This window comes from Sinocyclocheilus grahami, unplaced genomic scaffold, assembly GCF_001515645.1.
Source record: "Sinocyclocheilus grahami isolate Dianchi unplaced genomic scaffold, SAMN03320097.WGS_v1.1 scaffold153.1, whole genome shotgun sequence".
NCBI classification, from domain to species: Eukaryota; Metazoa; Chordata; class Actinopteri; order Cypriniformes; family Cyprinidae; genus Sinocyclocheilus; species Sinocyclocheilus grahami.
The window spans coordinates 2,506,606-2,525,401 of NW_015505332.1; the positions used below are offsets into that span (position 1 = coordinate 2,506,606).

Sequence of the window (18,796 nt, forward strand, 5' to 3'; positions counted from 1 at the left end):
GCATACGAAGTCATAGCTGTACAAATACTTCTAGTCGATTTTTGGAAAATTTTACCCACAATCCCTTGCACATTAACAAAAAAAATGTGTGAATGTTCTCTTTTCTCTAGGGATGGGTGATAACATTTATTTTCTTGGTCAATGTAGGCCAACCCATAAGTTAACATCACACTGGTTCCTTCGACCAAAACCCAAAATTATTTTTCCACTGGTTTTTGATTATTGCAGAAGGTTTATCAATCTTACACATTTGTTCATCAAGTTGATCTTCAAAAACGAGCACAACTTTTATGAATTGTGAAGTCTAAATTCAATCAGCAGAAGTAAAAAGCTAAAGTTAGGCTATAAATGAACTACACCACAGTTGCACATCTTCACCGTCACCGCCATTAAGCTTCAACAACTCTTTCAGTGTTTACTTAAAATTACCATGTTGGAAAGTTTGCGTGAGCGTGATTATGAATGCAGCAAGGCTGTAAAAGCAACTAGTGAGTAGATGAGTTTTTCTGTTCAGTGTGATGACATGTAATGTCCCCGACAACCTCTGTAGTCATATTTAGCAACAAAAAAAAAGACTTAAAAAATCCCAAGTGCCGTATTACTGATGTATTTCATGCCATAGAATAAAATGAGCTTGTGTTATCCACAGACCTTATTTCAGGTGCATTTAACCCATTGAAAAAACATTGACCTTTTAGAACTTAGTGCCGAAATGTCTTGGTTTTAGGACTGAATTGGGTCACAAGCTTTGAGAGGAAGCAGAAAGCATGATAGTATTTATGTGCCTTTGCTGCCCCCTGCAGGAGGGCGTATGTATGTGCGAGGAGGGCTATACCGAGGTGCTGACGACCGAGGGGATGCTGGAGCAGTGTACACCCATCCCTGTGCTCGAAATCCCCACTGCAGTGGACAAGAAAGCTGACGTGAAGACCAGCCGGGCCATCAACCCCACCCTGCCCACCACGGTACAGCCTGGCCGTACCGGACGCACCTGGTACCTGCAACCCTTTGGACCTGGTAAATGTTTCATTAGTCCAGTTTCTCTTAAGCATATATTTTATTTAATTGAACTGAAAGGTCTAAAAAGTTATATTACTCAGCAAACACTTTTAAAATATTTTTTCTTTATTGAATGACAATTAAGTTTTTATTGAAGCTTGTTTTTGTCATGGAATAAAAAAAATTTAAAAGGCAATTGTAACTTTTTATCTCAAAATTCAGAGTTTATATCTTGCAATTCTGATTTTTATTTTTATTTTTTGCTCTGAATTCCGAGTTTACATATTGCAATTCAGGGTTTTTTTTTCCCCACCACAAAATAACAAATAAGTACTATAGCAAGGGAAAAAAAGAAGCCAGAATTGTAAGATAAAAAAAAAACTCAGAATTGTCAGATAAAACGTTGCAATAACCTTTTTTATTTTTTATCCCATGGATAAAATAACACTCAATCACTAGTTTAAAACTTGAAATTGCGATATATAAACTTGCAACTCAAAGAAATAAAAGTCAGAATTGCAAAATCTAAACTGAGAATTCTAACTATTTCGAGATGTAAACTCAGAATTATTAGTTTATAACTCCTTGCTAATTGCTTTATAAGCAGGTGTGAGATATAAACTCCCAGTTCTGAGAAAAAAAGTCAGAACTGCGAGATAAAATATTGCAATAATTTAGTTTTTTTTCTGTGGTGGGAAAAATAATTTCAAGTTCAGGGGGAAAAATAACAATTGTGAAATATTAACTCACAATTACTAGTTTAGAACCTTGTTAGTTTAGGCTTGCGATTTGATGAAAAGAGTCAGAATTGCAAGATCTAAACTGAGAATTCTAAATGAAAAAAAAATCCAGAATTGCCGGAACTCAGAGTTGGTTGTTTTAAATTGCTCTTTTGTAGTATTTCAACTTTGGGAGCTATGAAAATAGCCCAGGAAGATGGCATGGTGTTAAGACACCAACCAACTTAATATAGTTTTGCATTTTGCTGCTGTTTATTGGCCTATGCTAAATATTTTTCACCTCTTTAGATGGAAAGCTGAAGACGTGGGTGTACGGCGTGGCGGCAGGTGTATTTGTCCTCCTGGTATTTATAGTGTCAATGATTTACCTCGCATGGTAAGAAAGACAACCCTTTCCATTCGCTCCATCATCACTCCTTTTATTTTCTCATTCACTCCATGCATTCGTTTGGTTCTGTTTTTCTTTAACTTGCACCCCACCCTCATCCATGCCTCCCTCGCCGTCATGAGCAGCAGTTACTGTGCCATCCGGCGGTCACTCGGGACGCCAGATTCTGCCAACGGTACGGTGGTATGGATGGGCCAAGATGCCCATGAGCTGACATACACCTGCCCTGAGTGCCAGCAGCCAAGTCAAGAGTCAAGAGCCAGTTAAAGGCTGGAGAAACAGGCTCCTGATGTCCTGACATCTCAGCCCACTCTGCCTCGTGCCTCCACCTCAGTCTGTGCCTTACGTTCTGATGCTAAATGCATCGAGCTGCCTGGGTAGGCTGCTTATTTATGGTTTAGAAAAGGATTTTTTTAAATTGCTCTGTTGCAAATCCTAGTGAGCTTGCATTGGTTCCTACTGACTTCTAAGAGTGGTTATTATAGGTAGCTAAAACTAAAACCATTAAAAACAGTTACTCAAAAATAGTGTTCATTCCTATTTTTTATTTTGATCTAGATTCATAAACAACATTTCTCACACTTTGTCCATCATTATTATTTTTATTTTTTTACTGATATGCCGTAATGATTTTTGGGATTGCATTCTCTGTGATGGAGACATGTGATTTTGCCTTAGAATTAGGCTCAAATGAGGTGTTTCAATAGGCAGCATTATCATGTTTCCTACATTTTGGAACAGACTTTGCATCTATTATGCCTGAAAATGTTGCCTGTGGGGGCAGCTCGCTAGGTTTTGGAGCAGCAACTTTTTTTATGATTATATGTTGCAATAATGCTGAAAACAAATTAGGCCAGTTCAGTCTTTAAAGTCCAACTGCTTTACACATCATTTTGCACCTATCAGGGCACCTATTATATTTCATCATAAGTCATAACTGAACTATTACTGATCATCCTGATTTTTCATCGTCTTGTTTTTTTACACATATTTCATGATTTAAATTTTGTATCATATGCCATAACATGCATATGCATATAATATATACTGTGTTTGTGTTATATAAAATGCATTTTCTCATAAGATAAACTACACACAGTCTGTGTTCACACTGCAAGGTTTTGAGAGTGACAACCGCATCGTTCTTTTGTCCTCAGCAAAAAGCCAAAGAAACCTCAGCGAAGACAAAATAATAATCGCTTGAAACCCCTGACCCTGGCATACGACGGAGATGTGGACATGTAGCCCTTCTCGGAAAACTAACATCATGACAAATATCATCAGCAAATGGTCGAATCTCATGAAAACATGTCCAGGTCGCATTATACCCCTAATTCAAAAGAAAAAATTAAGTAATGATATTTTGCATAAATGAAACAAAGCCTATTTTAGCATCTTTGTACATTATAAGATTATGAAAATGACATTATTTCATTATTTATGAAAATGAAGCACTTTCTTTTATACTGTAATGCATCTGAGCAATTTACTTTCAGTGTTTTTGTAATTCTCAGTATCGTCAACGGCGATTCTCATTTTTGAAATTCTTTTAAATCATAATAAATTAAAGACAATATAACAAATATCATGATGTATTAATACTTATTTAGTGAAATATAGTAAAATATTAGAGTTTTTACATTACAATAAGTTTTTGGGGTAAATGTGCTTAATTGTCATTAAAATATCACAATGCAAATAGTCCTTAGGCTTCATTTTTTGTTTATGAAAAATGTAATTCCTTACCTTTTTTACCATTTGATTTTGGGGTGAAGTATGACCCAGAAATGTTCTTGAGATTCAACCAAATACTAAAAAAAAATAAAAATGCCTAACCATCTCAAATACTGGACCCTAAATGCTTGAATCCAACATAGAGGAAGAAGAAACATCCAAGAGCCGCAAACAAAAACTTTCATACTTTACTTTTACTTCATGTTCTTGTTCTGGAAGAGCCTTTACACACATCTTCACACGCTGTGAGATCATGCCTTTGTTTATATTCAGTTCCTTACAAGTATTTGTCAATTATGCTACTATACGACGGGTCAGGACCTTATCGGAACAACTTTCTTCCGACTTGTGCTTCCCAGCTGAGGGGATTCAATATTTGGAAGGAGCTATTGAACAGACAATGCCAAAACATACAACACACATAGTAGAGAACACGTAAGGAAACTTGGGATCTTCAGAAATCATGGACGACATTTGCTCACAGAAGATGCAGCCTTTCTATGGAAGGTGAAAACAAGACAAATCATGTTCTCCTGGAAGTCCAACTCTGATTCCAGGCGTTATTTTGCACTATATTAGTGCAGCAAGGAAAGCGTTCGCCATTGAACCATTCATGTCTCAGAAGCAACGATTCTTCAAGGCAAGCGAATATGAATCTGGAGCACATCAGTGAGACGGGATAGCTGAAAAAGTGTAAAAATCAATCTCAGAGTGGGACTCTTTAAAGACCTCACGTCCTTTTGTTTTCACTCATTTGTGCATTGTATAGTTTCTATGATGTGTCTTTTCTGCTCAACAGACTTTAAATATGTATTTTTTGTTATAGCTTTCCATTCAGACATTTTTATAATAATTGGTTGATATACAGTTGTCGAGGAAAAGTGGTTGTGACAGTAGTATGACTTTTGATTGGGGGGTTTATGCCCCGTTTTCAATGTCTGGTATCTAATTACATGAATGATGTACGTGTCAAGACAATGGGTCTCACGGGAAGACCGATAGTTTCTGCCTTATTATTGATTAAAAAATGCTGAAGTTTTGTTACTAATTGTTGCCAATTCTCACAGGACAGTGGACATGCAAAATACAGTGGCCCTACAAAGTATTTGGACACGCAAGACAAACTTTAGTATGTCTGAATGTAATTGCATTAGATGGGGAACTGGTTGCATTTTTAAATACTGGAAACGATTAATGTTCACTTCCAAAATGTGCATTTTCTACCAATGCTGCGAAATACTGTACTAAACTATTCTGATGGTGTTTTTGTGCGACCGACCGAGTGCAAGACAAAACGCTTCTTAAAAGCAGCTTCATTTTAGTGAATCAAAATCATATGGCGCGTCCAGTGTAGTCCAATTCCTGAATGAATAACTCTTATGAATCAGTATTTTATACTGGATCAAAAACAAATAATGCAACCACTGCAGTCCGATTCCGGAGCAGCTGACTCGTATGAACCGGTTCTTTTTAGTGAAGCAAAAATGTGCAATGTATCCAGCGTAGTCCAATTCCCAAACAAATGAATCTTATGTTTTTGATTCACTAAAACGAACCGGTTCATAAGATTCATTTGTTTCGGATTTGGACTACACTGGTTGTGTCATGTTTTTGATTCACTAAAAAGCACTGGTTCATATGACACATCCAGTGTAGTCTAATTTCTGAACAAATGACCTTTATGAACTCGTATTTTATACTGAATCAAAAACATACGACGTGTCCAGTGTAGTCTGATTCCCAAACTATACAATGACTCTTATGAACTGGTATTTTATACTGTATCAAAAATATACAACACGACCAATGTGAGTCCGATTCCCGAACGACTCTTTTGAGCAGTTACTATTTAATATATCAATATCATTAAGCAGCTTATGTCTGTGTTATTTAAAACTTGTAAGAGTATTTTATAAAACATTAATGAATTAAAAGTGGTACTATACACACACACAGACACACACACGTCATCAAAAATGCAAATATATTTACTTTTGATATTGTTATCTAATGCATATACATCCATACATGAAGTGTGGTTTAAGTGTGCAAATACTTTCTGGGCTCATTGTACATGTGTAGCACTTTTGTTGGATCTGATATATATATATATATATATATATTATTGTGTAATATTATGACATCATAAGTATGAGCTGTCTCACGCACGTGCAACAAACTTACAAAGCCATCAATCAGTAAATAATTTTTTTATAATTCAGCAGATTAAGCAGTATTCAATTTATATATCCATAAATTATTTTCAAATGATTATACATCACCCTTCCTCCCCTCTAAAAAATACAAAATGCATTGAAAAAGAAAATATAGTGTGTATGTATTCATGAAATGTGATTTAATTTGAATTTAAGGGCCTGTTATATTTTTTATTTAAAAAAAAAAAAGCAGCGTGAATATGATATTCCTAAAATGTGATAGTCTATGAATCCTGCTGAAATCTTCCAGTCAAATAGTAGTTATATAGAAGATGCTTTTTATCGGTCAACTCTCCTCATTTCCCCGATTCATTTAGGCTGCTACATTAGAGTCGTTTCACCCGGCTGTCCTGCTAGCAGCTGGTGAAATGAATGTTTACCTTTAGTTTTATTTGTAAATAGCAATGAGAATTAAATCATATTCATTTCTTTTCTATTGCACAGAAATGTTTAGTACATTGCAAAGTGGTCTCGCTGATCTTTGTTGATTATGGTCATGTTGTAAAGTACCAAGGTCTTTCTTTGTACAGCTTCTGTTTTCTGATGACCTACAGGTAATAAATACTGGTGTATTAAACATGTATGAATGATATTTCTTGTCTCTCTCCATATTTTGTGAATATGAATGTGTTTGATTTTTATCCACTGTATGAAGTCAGATATGACTCTGTTAATGAAAGTCATATGATTGGTTGTGTCGACGTTCATAGGCGTTTCTCCCTCATGCGAGCGAGCATCTGTCAGTGTCAGATGGAGCTGAGTGACCATGTGTTCACGGCGCAGAGAAGAGAAGAGCCTTGCATCAGGACGATCAGCTTCCCCTGAACTTCACTGAATGCCATTGAGCATTTCACAGCGATCAGAGCAGCTGTGAGGAAAGTTCTTCTAAATGATGATGATGATTGCGAGCAGTTTGATGTGTCTCGTGATACTCCTCTCCATTAATGATGTAAGTACATTTACATTTTATCCTAAGAAGAAACATAGTTATTTCAACAAAAAAACATCAAAGTTGAAATGTAAGGCAGGGAATTCTGGGAATGTAAATCTACAGTTATTCACTGTAAATTATACGGTCTTTTTCATTTCCAAAAACGGTATACTACAGTAAAATTAATGTCCAATACATGTAATGTCCGATACAGTTTTTCACCGTATATAGTAGGGGAATTTACCGTTAACCATTTAACAGGTTTTTACTGTAGCATTTTTACAGTCTTTTACCGTTAAATTCACGGTCATTTTTCATAGTGTACCATTAATAATGCAACATCCCAGCATTGTGAGCTGAAGAACCAGAAGCAGTATTTTGTTTTTGACGTCTGTCTCTTCAGTCCTGCCTCCTCCTCTCTCTCTCTCTATAAGGTCCAGCTCACACCTCAGACTGAAGATCGATTTGTCTCTAATTGAAATAAGAGGCAATGTGGTGCTCGAACCTCAAAAGGATTATTGCTTTTTTATATAAATATATAAGTGTGACTGTAAGTGTCTGACCCCTGGAGATAAAGATCCAATATACGAATTCTGTGAAAAGAGCTATTGAGTTGATGTCATAAGTTTCGATTTTTGGGGGGGTTTCCTTTTTTTATTTTTTTTTACCTGGACATGTTCAATGGAATTGCTCCTGTGTTGCAGTAACTTTGCCTTCATCTGATTACGGTGCTGTTTATGTTTTTAACCATGATCTATGGAGTTAAATCACGACTTACTGATTTATTCACTAATATTCTCAACGCAATCATAGATTCTTTTTCAAGTTTAGGAGAGCGCTGGTTTCAGAGACAGTATCTCCCTCTGGGAATGTTTCAGATGAGTTACAGTATGTCATGATTTCATCCTTGCAGGTGAATTTCATTCCTCCTTTGACTGACTGACTGCAATGTACAGAGTGAAAACGTACAGGTCTTTCTACCTGATCAGATCCTTAGAAATGCTTAGCATAATCATAATCATATTATTCTATAAAAAGAATGTAATTAAAAAAATCATAGTTTATATATATATATATATATATATATATATATATATATATATATATATATATATATTAAAAAGACTTTACATTTCTAGTAAAATTCTAGTATTCAAAATATTTAATTTGATATATTTAATAATAATAATATATTATTAAAATAACATACATTAATAATATACATACATACATAAAATAATTTTAAATACAAAAAGACTTACAATATATAATATATGATATATAAAAAATATTTAAATTAAACACTACTGTTATTTATTTATGTTTACCTAAGCCAACTTTAAAAGTTCTGTCTTGATATTGCTTGGGAAAAAAGTATTGTTTTCAAATGTCATTATTTTTATTATAAAAAAGAATCATTCAAATGATCGCTGCACAAGTTCCATTCTGTTTACTTGGCATTCCATCATACATAATCATACTTTAATCTAAAATGAAGGTGCTGTTGTTCACAAGCATTACCTCGTCTGGCTGCTTTGAATCATGTTTATGAATGTTACAACTCCATAAATTTCCATTTTGGGAAATGAACTCTGAGCTGGGAACACCTTGATCTTATTTATAGCTGCAGTGTGATGGCAGTGTGGAACTGCTGGAGACCTAATCCATTAAACCAGCTTCCTGTAAATCTGCCATCGGAAAGCCGTAATCCTGCCCGGAGCTGTTTGGAAAAACTGTCAGTCTTCAAATGAAGTTAATTATGTTTCATAACATTCTGGCACTAAAGCAGCATGTCTGACTGTATTGTGTATCATAAAAAAGTAATTCTGAAATGTAAATGAGGCGAACGAGATGAAAGGTTTTTGTTATATCTTCCTAAATTATCTCATTAACTCATCACTGCAGGGGGCTGGAATTAGATGATGTTTGTTTTTTCTGTGCTGTCACCTCTGTACAGAACACGTTTGTCATGATCTATCTATCTATCTATCTATCTATCTATCTATCTATCTATCTATCTATCTATCTATCTATCTATCTATCTATCTATCTATCTGTCTGTCTGTCTGTCTGTCTGTCTGTCGTTCTATCTATTGTTCTATCGTTCTGTCGTTCTTTTGTCCTGTCTGTCTGTCTGTCTATCGCTCGATCATTCTATTGTTCTATCATTCTGTCTATCGTTCTGTCGCTCTTTTGTCCTATCTATCTATCTATCTATCTATCTATCTGTTTCTGTCTGTCTGTCGCTCTATCATTCTATCGTTCTATGTATTGTTCTATCGCTCTGTCTATCATTCTTTTGTCCTGTCTGTCTATCTATCGTTCTGTCTATCATTCTGTTGTTCTATCTATCTGTCCATCTATCTATCTATCTATCTGTCTATCTGTCTGTCTGTCTGTCTGTCGCTCTATCATTCTATCGTTCTATGTATTGTTCTTTCGTTCTTTTGTCCTGTCTGTCTATCTATCTATCGTTCTATCTACCGTTCTATCTATCTCTGTCTTTATATCGTTCTGTCTATCGTTCTGTCTATCATTCTATCTATCTATCTATCTATCTATCTAATCTGTCGTTCTATCTATCTATCTATCTGTCTGTCACTCTATCATTCTATCGTTCTATGTATTGTTCTTTCGTTCTGTCTATTGTTCTTTTGTCATGTCTGTCTGTCTGTCTATCTATCGTTCTATCTACCGTTCTATCGATCTCTGTATTTCTATCGTTCTGTCTATCATTCTGTTCTTCTATCTATCTATCTATTTGTCTGTCTGTCACTCTATCATTCTATCGTTCTATGTATTGTTCTATCATTCTGTCTATCGTTCTTTTGTCCTGTCTATCTATCTATCTGTCTATCTATCTATCTTTGTTCTATCGTTCTATCTATCTTTATCTTTCTATCGTTCTGTCTATCATTCTGTTGTTCTATCTATCTATCTATCTATCTATCTATCTATCTATCTATCTATCTGTCTGTCTGTCTGTCTGCCTGCCTGTTCATGTAGGCAGACAGATATGTCTATCTAATATGGACACTTTTAGCCAGACCATCTTTCCCTGACTCTCCTGTAGGTCATTTTGATCTGATATTGATGGCTGAGATTCAATTACAGGCACCTCTCTGACACCTTTTGAATCTCCGTATTTGTTTCAGGAATGACCTTGCACTGACCCTGACGTAGGACGTGAACCGCTCTTTAATTAAGTGACATACTATAAAAAAAACTGTCATATTTGGATTATTGATCCCAGAGCTCATGATAAAAGCTCTCTTGAATGACAGATTTGCTGTCAAATCATTTCGAGTGAAGTCAAGGAGATCTTGTCCTTCTGATATGCTGTTTTTTTTCATGATCTCTTGTTGTGTGTAAAACTACATTGTTGTCTCATTTTGTTGTCTCAGGTCAGATATGCCAAAGGAAATAGTCCTCTGACTGCAAGGTCTCTGCAAATGGACAGACCTAAGAGGACAATGAAGTATCCATGTGCTGATTCAGACCCATTGCCCATGTTAAGTCCCAATGTCCGTGACGCCGACCAAGCCCTCCTGTCTGACAAACTCCAGCCATGTCCCGAGCAGGAGCTTTGGGACTGGGCTCCAAACCTGACGGAGACACACCCGTCTGCCCAACAATCCAGGAAACGGGTCATGGTGAACAGAGGAAAAGCTAAGAAGATGTTCGGCTGGGGAGATTTCCAGTGCAAAGTACAGTCCACAAGCCTCAATCTGCTCATCGCTGGGAAGATCGTGGATCACGGCAACGGAGCGTTCAGCGTTTATTTCCGCTACAACACCACCGGAGGTGGAAACGTCTCCGTAGGGCTGGTTCCTCCAAGCAAAGTGGTGGAATTTGATGCAGCGGCTCAAAGCGTTCTGCACTCGGTGGACTCCAGGATGTTTAACTGCAGAGTGGAACATGAGAGGGTGGAGAGAGGTACCAAAAGCACACGCTGCTGGAACGACCCGTCTCAGAGCTGCGACCAGGATCAGACTCACAGCCATGTTTCTTGGCTCTGCTCAAAACCGTTCAAAGTCATCTGTGTCTACATATACTTCTATAGCTTGGACTACAAACTGGTGCAGAAAGTCTGTCCAGACTATAACTACCACAGCGAGTCTCCATACTTACCTTTTGGATGATCATTTTGTCTCGTAATAAAAGAGAAATTAGTACACGTGTTTATTCTAAGATAACTGGGCAGGTTTCCATTTTAAACTGGAATAGGAAAAGTTCACTAATCGAACATTCTGTCATGATTTACTCATCAGCTGATTCTGATTCATAGTAATAATCTGTAGTAATAATCTGTGATCTTTTGATTGTGCTGGCATGAGTGTTACACAAGGGACTTGTAGTTTGGAAGACATTTTCATGCAACTGACATCACAAAACAAGTGTCAGTGAAAATGCATACAAAATCCATATTGCAACTGCATTTATTAAGACAAGCATGTCTGTATATTCATTTAAAGGGGTCATATGATGCTTTTTTAAAGATCATTATTTTGTGTATTTGGTGTAACAGAATATGTTGACATGCTTTAATGTTCAAAAAACACATTATTTTTCAAATACTGTACATTATTGTAGGCCCTCTATGCCCCGCCTCTCTCAAACGCTTCGTTTTTGTAAGGCTATTTTGGGGAGAATAATGGGATGAATCTAACTAATTTCATTATATACTAAAAATCTTTAAAGACACCCTTAGTACAGGTTTGTCTCCATGCACACTTACGAACTTCTCTGTGGCAGGTGCTGGTGAATAGGTGTCATAATTCCTGACATGGACAGAGCAAAACTTAATGAGCTCCTGTAATTGATTTTGCTTTGCTGAGATCGTGTGTCAACGGTTTTCTCATTTCTCTGATGATTTAATGAAACTGCTATGAAACTAAAGTGAATGTAATTTCATTAATGAATAGGCCTACAGTTTGATGCCACACACTGTTGGAGACAATTGCTTCTACTGAAAATGAATGTAAAATGCTTGTTTATCTTAATGTTTATCGAATATTCAGGTCTATATATAAAGGTCATTCTAAAGGTTCTAAATCATTTCAGAGAGCTTTAGCGTATTACAATATTTCGAAACAAATACGTTTTTATCGTATCATCTGTGTACATCATGTAAGTATTTGCATCTGCACTGCCTTTATTTTTTTACATGAAGACTTATTTAAAAACAGGCTTCAGTTTCATAGTGCAAAATTCTATTTGTTTCCTTTTTCCCACCCCAGCGTCTCTAAATGTATATAATCGCAAACGACTGTGATTAGTCTATTCTTATAAGCGAGGAGAAAAGTAACAGGCACCACATGATAACGTCTGCCGTATTCTTGAGAAGTACTGACACAAAGAAACTTAAATAGTCTTTTAAAAACTACGAAAACCAAAAGTATAACAATAACGCAATCCAATCTTTCAGAACGATCACAACTGCGCATTTAGAGTGCCTGTTTCAAGCTAAATGTCACTATTGTAGCCTACTCACTCGTGCCTCCTTTATGTTCGCAGTGCGCATGACGTTATCACTGCATCTGCAAGCAGCACGCGCACCCAAAAACGCGCAGTGATGCACATATAGCGTTTTATTTTCCTATTACAGCATGTCTTAAGTATCGGCAGCCGGGATCCAAGCTCATACGGTGAGTCTCACAATCATTCGATTTACTGTTGTTGTTGTTATTAATAGAAACAGATCATTACCTGTATTTACTGTAGAGGTTGCATAATGACAGAATATAGCTAGTGTTTGTTTTGGTGCGGCAGAGAATGAATGTGGGATGTGAGAATCACATACAGTTGGATATTGTGAGTGATCTGTGTACTGTAGTTTAGATATTGTCAGTTAGGTTTGTTAATGGTAATATATTATAATATATATTAATAATGTTAATATGTTCCTATAGAAAAAATGCACTTGAAAGATAAAGAAGAGGCCTGCATGTTCAGTGCACTGTATTATTTCTTATTTACAAGGTGCAATGCTAAACATTATACAGGTTTCGTTATTGAACGCTGTTTTCAGTAACACAATCTTCTATAAATTAGAACTGTTAAACTATCAAACGTGACACTATTGACAGTTAGCTACAGGTGTATCTCAATAAATTAGAATGTCGTGGAAAAGTTCATTTATTTCAGTAATTCAACTCAAATTGTGAAACTCGTGTATTAAATAAATTCAATGCACACAGACTGAAGTAGTTTAAGTCACTATGGGGGAATCTATGGGGTATTGTCAAGAGGAAAATGAGAAACAAGAGACCAAAAAATGCAGATGAGCTGAAGGCCACTGTCAAAGAAACCTGGGCTTCCATACCACCTCAGCAGTGCCACAAACTGATCACCTCCATGCCACGCCGAATTGAGGCAGTAATTAAAGCAAAAATAGCCCCTACCAAGTATTGAGTACATGTACAGTAAATGAACATACTTTCCAGAAGGCCAACAATTCACTAAAAATGTTTTTTTTATTGGTCTTACGAAGTATTCTAATTTGTTGAGATAGAGAATTGGTGGGTTTTTGTGAAATGTGAGCCAAAATCATCACAATTAAAAGAACCAAAGACTTAAACTACTTCAGTCTGTGTGCATTGAATTTATTTAATACACAAGTTTCACAATTTGAGTTGAATTACTGAAATAAATGGAAAAACTTTTCCATGACATTCTAATTTATTGAGATGCACCTGTAAAATGAAATAATGACATTTTTATTTCAGATACCTGACAAACATGGAGAAAGGGAACCAGTGAGTATGGAGAAAACATCCATTTGCAGACATTCATTATAAAGGATCAGACTTAAGCAAATGAGATGCCTTCATAATTGGTTTGTCATGTCTTTGCAGAGGGATTTCTCATTTTGATCACTTTCTCCAAAGTCAAGAATCATCCGTGGTCAACAAGTTCCAGCAGAAATACTGGAAAACCAAGCAAACACTGATTAAAGTCACAGGAAAGAAGGAAGATGAGCATGTTGTTGCTTCCGATGCTGATCTGGACGCTAAACTGGAGGTGAGGAATGGACCCAGTCCGAACTTTCCTCTGGGTCTGAATGAATCAAATGGTCATGTGATGAATGTGGGTTTTCATACTTCCCTTCAGGTGTTTCATTCAGTACAGAGAACGTGCATGGAGCTCCTTAAGGTGATTGAACAGTATCAAAGGAGAATCAGCCGTAAGAAAACTGCAAATTCACACATATATTATTATGAATTAATTAGTGCTGTCAAACGATTAATCGCGATTAATCGCATCCAAAATAAAAGTTTTTGTATACATAATATATGTGTTTGTACTGTGTATATTTATTATGTGTATATATAAATACACACACATACAGTATATATTTTGAAAATATATAGTTATATTCATATAAATTATATTATATTTATGGTAATATATAAACATAAAATTTTTCTGAAATATATACATGCATGTGTGTGTATTTATATATACTTAATAAATATACACAGCACACACACAAATATTATGTATACAAAAACTTTTATTTTGGATGCGATTAATCGTTTGACAGCACTAATATTAATATAATGCTCACATTTATAAATAGCTTGTGATAAAGAAGCTTAATTGTATTCAATGTGCACTTGTAGTGTGCTTCAAATCTTAAAAGTATATTTAAAAAAATACTTGCAGATAATATAATATTGATGAAATAAAAGGTCACACTTTATTTTAAGGTCCAATTCTCGCTACTAACAAACCATTAACTACGACTTTTGCCTCAATAAACTCCTAATTTGCTGTTTATTAATAGTTAGTAAGGTAGTTGTTAAGTTGAGGTATTGGGTAGGATTAGGGATGTAGAATATGCTCATGCAGAATAGTGCTTTAAGCACTAATAAACAGCCAATATGTTGATAATAGGCATGCTAATAAGCAACTAGTTTATAGTGAGAACTGGTCCCTATGCTAAAGTGTTACCAAGGTTCACTTAAGTGTATTTCAAGAGCGTATAACATGTCATGTTACTTAACACACTAAAGTGCACTTTTAATACTTAATTACTACATTTTTACATTGTTTTAATAATCTTTTGTCGTGCTTTAAAAATGACACGTATTTTGATGTGCTTTGTTGAGTAATGTTGACTGTGTGTTGTTTGATACTACATTTAAAGTTAATATATTGTAAAGGTACTAAATTGTCATTTAATCAATACAAATGTGAACTCATAAATATATTTAAATGCATAACATACACGTTTCAATTGGTCACATGCAAGTGCCGCTATTATAAGTATAATAAGACAGAGGAAGTAATCATTAAAGATGTACTTATGTCTGGCTTAAGTGGGACAAAAAAGCACCCTTACGTTCAACTAATTTTTATTTTATAGTTATTTTACGAGTAGTTATTTAAAAAAATACTTGCAGATAATATAATAAAGTTTTTTTTTGTTTTACTTTAAAGTATATTTTAAATTGTTGTTTTAAAGGGGTGGTTCATTGCGATTTCACTTTTTTTAACGTTAGTTAGTGTGTAATGTTGCTGTTTGAGCATAAACAATATCTGCAAAGTTACGAAGCTGAAAGTTCAATGCAAACGGAGATATCGTCTTAAAATTCTGGCGGTTCTCTGCGCGATCCTCTTCAATAATATCCTCTGCTTTTCAATCGGGCTCAAACTGATAAGCGATATTAACGATGCCGTTGTTTACAATACAACCAGAGCACATGCCACTGAGGAGAGGGGCGGGACGTTTAGACGCGCACTAGAGGCGGTTTAGCCAATCACAACACACTGGGCTAGCTAACCAATCAGAGCCCATCGCCTATTTCTGAGAGTGGGGCTTCATAAAAACAGGAAAAGATCAGCCCGTTTCTCAGAGAAGGGACAGAGCTGTGTGGAATAAAGGTAAATTATGTGAAAATAATGTTTTTTTATTTTTTTACGAAGCATTGACACGTTAGACTGCACCCCATAAACACAGTCAAGCAAGAAAAAACCCAGTGAACCACCCCTTTAATAATCTTTTGTAATACATAAAAAATGACACTTATTTTGATGTGCTAACGTACTAAAGCACATACTTGATTATAATTTGAACTGTAGTGTTATTTGATATTACATTTAGGCCCAAGGTTAATATATTTAAAATTAAACCATTAAACCCAAAATGGTTCTTCTATAGCGTCACTACAAAAAACCCATTCGGAACCTTTATTTTTAAGAATGTGCCGTTCAAATGTTTAACACTTAAAGCTAGATTTCAGTCGTGATTTATTATTCAAAGAAAACATGCTGTATGTATGTGGCTAAATTCTGATGCTTTTTTCAGTTTTGTCCCAGGAGGAGAATGAACTGGGTCGGTTCCTGCGTTCACAGGGCTCTCAGGACAAAAGCCGTGCTGGAAAGATCATGCAAGCTACTGGGAAAGCTCTCTGCTTCTCTTCACAGCAGAGGTGTCTTCAAGCTTCTAATCAAATGCGATTGGTTTGGGAATTCTTCTTCTACGTTTGGTTCATTCGTTTCTCCCTGCAGGCTGGCGCTGCGAGGTCCACTGGGCCGTCTGTACCAGGAGGTGGAGACGTTTCGTTACCGAGCCATTTCTGACACGTGGCTGACGGTGAACAGGATGGAGCAGTCACGGACCGAGTACAGAGGAGCTCTGCTCTGGATGAAGGACGTTTCTCAGGAGCTGGACCCCGACACACACAAGCAGATGGAGAAGTTCCGTAAGGTCAGTCTCACGCAGTGAAACCGTTTCTCCAGCAGAAGGAGTAACGTGTCTTCTAATTATTCTCATCTAGTGTAGCGTGGGATGAGAATGTCTTCTAGAAGGTCTGAAATGTCCATGTTTATCTTAACCTCTTCTTTCTTCTGCTGGTTGTTTTTGATGGGCAGCAGTTTCATTGTTTTTCATCCCTCAGGTTCAAACTCAGGTGCGTCATACCAAGACAAGTTTTGACAAACTGAAGAATGATGTGTGTCAGAAGGTTGATCTGCTCGGAGCCAGTCGCTGTAATCTGCTCTCACACGTTCTGACAACCTATCAGGTGCTGCATTTTAATTGCATCGTGTAGCTTATTTATTTGTTTGCTTATTTATTCATTTATTTATTTACCTGATTAGTGAGCGTTGTAAATGTGATGCATTTATTATTTAATTAGATTAAATTAAATTCATTTTATTTTTTATAAATTATTCTGTTTATTATAACTTTTTTATTATTTATTATAATTTTATTATTATTATTATTTTTTGTTATTATTATTATCTAAATGAATTGTTAAAGGCTGTTATATCTCACAATTTAGCAGAATAAAGCCTTCCAGAACGACGTGTCATGAGGATAAATATAATAAAAGAAGAAGTCTTTTCTTCTATTTCAGACCACATTGCTACATTTCTGGGAGAAAACCTCTCACACTATGGCTGCTATTCATGAGAGCTTCAAAGGCTGCCAGACTCATGAGGCTTCAGCGCTGGGGGTGAGCGCTTTCAGAAGAAATGAATGTCATTATATAGATCTTTGGTGATATTCATATTTATTCATAGGAATATGTGTATGTACTTGGATCTTATTTTGTGTTAAAACTATAAAATAAGTTTCATTTTTCAGTGAGATTTGGATTTGTTTCTGATGTTTTTAGTTTAAAAGAAAGATGATTTTGACATTTTGTATTTACATTTACTTATTTATTTAGCATATTTTGGAAAAAAAAACACTTCAAATGTTCGGGGTCAGTAAAATTATTATTTTTTTAAATTACTGTTATTCAGTAAGGATGCATTACATCAAAAATGACATCTATTATGTTACAAAAGATTTTTCTTTTAAATAAATGTTATTTTGAACTATCATAGTTTTCAACAAAAATATAAAGCAGCACAAATTTTTTCATCATTGATAAGAATAATTGTTTCTTGAGCATCAATTCAGCATATTAGAATGATTTCTGAAAAATCATGTGACACTGAAGACTGGAGTAGTAATGCTGAAAATTCAACTTCACGTCACAGAAATAAATTATATTTTAAAGGTGCAATGTGTAATATTTACATCGATCTATTGACAGAAATGCAATATAATATACACAACTATGTTTTCAGAGGTGTATAAAGACCTTACTTAATGAACCGTTATGTTTTTATTACCTTAGATTGAGCAATTTATATCTACATACACCGCGGGTCCCCTTACATGGAAGTCGCCACCATGTTTCTACAGTAGCCCTAAATGGACAAACTGCTCTACACAGCGCGTTTCGTCACTTTGTTGTTCTTGCGAATAAAACACTGACACAATGATGAACAAGTACATTAATATTCACAATTTATTAAATAATTAAGTAAATATAATTCCTTAATTTACCTTTGTAAAGAAATCTCATTGCTCTCTCTGCTGTCTTTACCGACGACATCCTGTATCGGCCACCGTAGCTTCTCTAAAGGGAGGGGTGAGCGGGGGACTGAGCCGTTGGTTGCAATTCGCAACCTCACCACTAGATGCCGCTAAAATTTACACACTGTACCTTTAAAGGGGTCATATGATGCTTTTTAAAAGATCATTATTTTGTGTATTTGGTGTAACAGAATATGTTGACACGCTTTAATGTTCAAAAAACACATTATTTTTCAAATACTGTACATTAGTACAGTACATTAGTGGGGAAGTCGTGGCCTAATGGTTAGAGAGTCGGACTCATAACCCAAAGGTTGTGGGTTCGAGTCTCGTACCGGCAGGGATTGTAGGTGGGGGGAGTGAATGTACAGCGCTCTCTTCCACCTTCAATACCATGACTGAGGTGCT

General features: G+C 35.7%; 3 protein-coding genes across 3 annotated transcripts in view; all 3 read left to right on the top strand.

Annotated features, from left to right (window-relative positions):
• Nucleotides 1–6,629, top strand: part of LOC107592524 (thrombospondin type-1 domain-containing protein 7A-like) — a 139,957-nt gene extending 133,328 nt beyond the window's left edge. Inside the window, exons 26-28 of the mRNA XM_016282055.1 lie at nucleotides 804–1,017; nucleotides 2,028–2,115; nucleotides 3,285–6,629. Coding sequence (XP_016137541.1) covers nucleotides 804–1,017; nucleotides 2,028–2,115; nucleotides 3,285–3,372 — 390 coding nt within the window. The 3' untranslated portion in view covers nucleotides 3,373–6,629. The remainder of the gene's footprint in view (nucleotides 1–803; nucleotides 1,018–2,027; nucleotides 2,116–3,284) is intronic.
• Nucleotides 6,630–10,435: 3,806 nt separating this feature from the next.
• Nucleotides 10,436–11,150, top strand: LOC107592525 (neurexophilin-1-like). The gene has a single exon (XM_016282056.1). The coding sequence runs from the start codon at nucleotides 10,461–10,463 to the stop codon at nucleotides 11,148–11,150; it is 690 nt and encodes a 229-aa protein (XP_016137542.1). The 5' UTR covers nucleotides 10,436–10,460.
• A 1,211-nt stretch (nucleotides 11,151–12,361) lies between these two features.
• Nucleotides 12,362–18,796, top strand: part of LOC107592479 (islet cell autoantigen 1-like) — a 9,111-nt gene continuing 2,676 nt past the window's right edge. Inside the window, exons 1-8 of the mRNA XM_016282007.1 lie at nucleotides 12,362–12,656; nucleotides 13,737–13,766; nucleotides 13,866–14,031; nucleotides 14,122–14,194; nucleotides 16,322–16,445; nucleotides 16,525–16,723; nucleotides 16,914–17,039; nucleotides 17,376–17,474. Of these exons, the coding sequence (XP_016137493.1) occupies nucleotides 13,750–13,766; nucleotides 13,866–14,031; nucleotides 14,122–14,194; nucleotides 16,322–16,445; nucleotides 16,525–16,723; nucleotides 16,914–17,039; nucleotides 17,376–17,474 (804 nt within the window). The 5' untranslated portion in view covers nucleotides 12,362–12,656; nucleotides 13,737–13,749. The remainder of the gene's footprint in view (nucleotides 12,657–13,736; nucleotides 13,767–13,865; nucleotides 14,032–14,121; nucleotides 14,195–16,321; nucleotides 16,446–16,524; nucleotides 16,724–16,913; nucleotides 17,040–17,375; nucleotides 17,475–18,796) is intronic.

Bases quoted from the DNA above. Each gene is read 5' to 3' on its own strand.
- LOC107592525 (XM_016282056.1), top strand. From the start codon at position 10,461: ATGGACAGACCTAAGAGGACAATGAAGTATCCATGTGCTGATTCAGAC.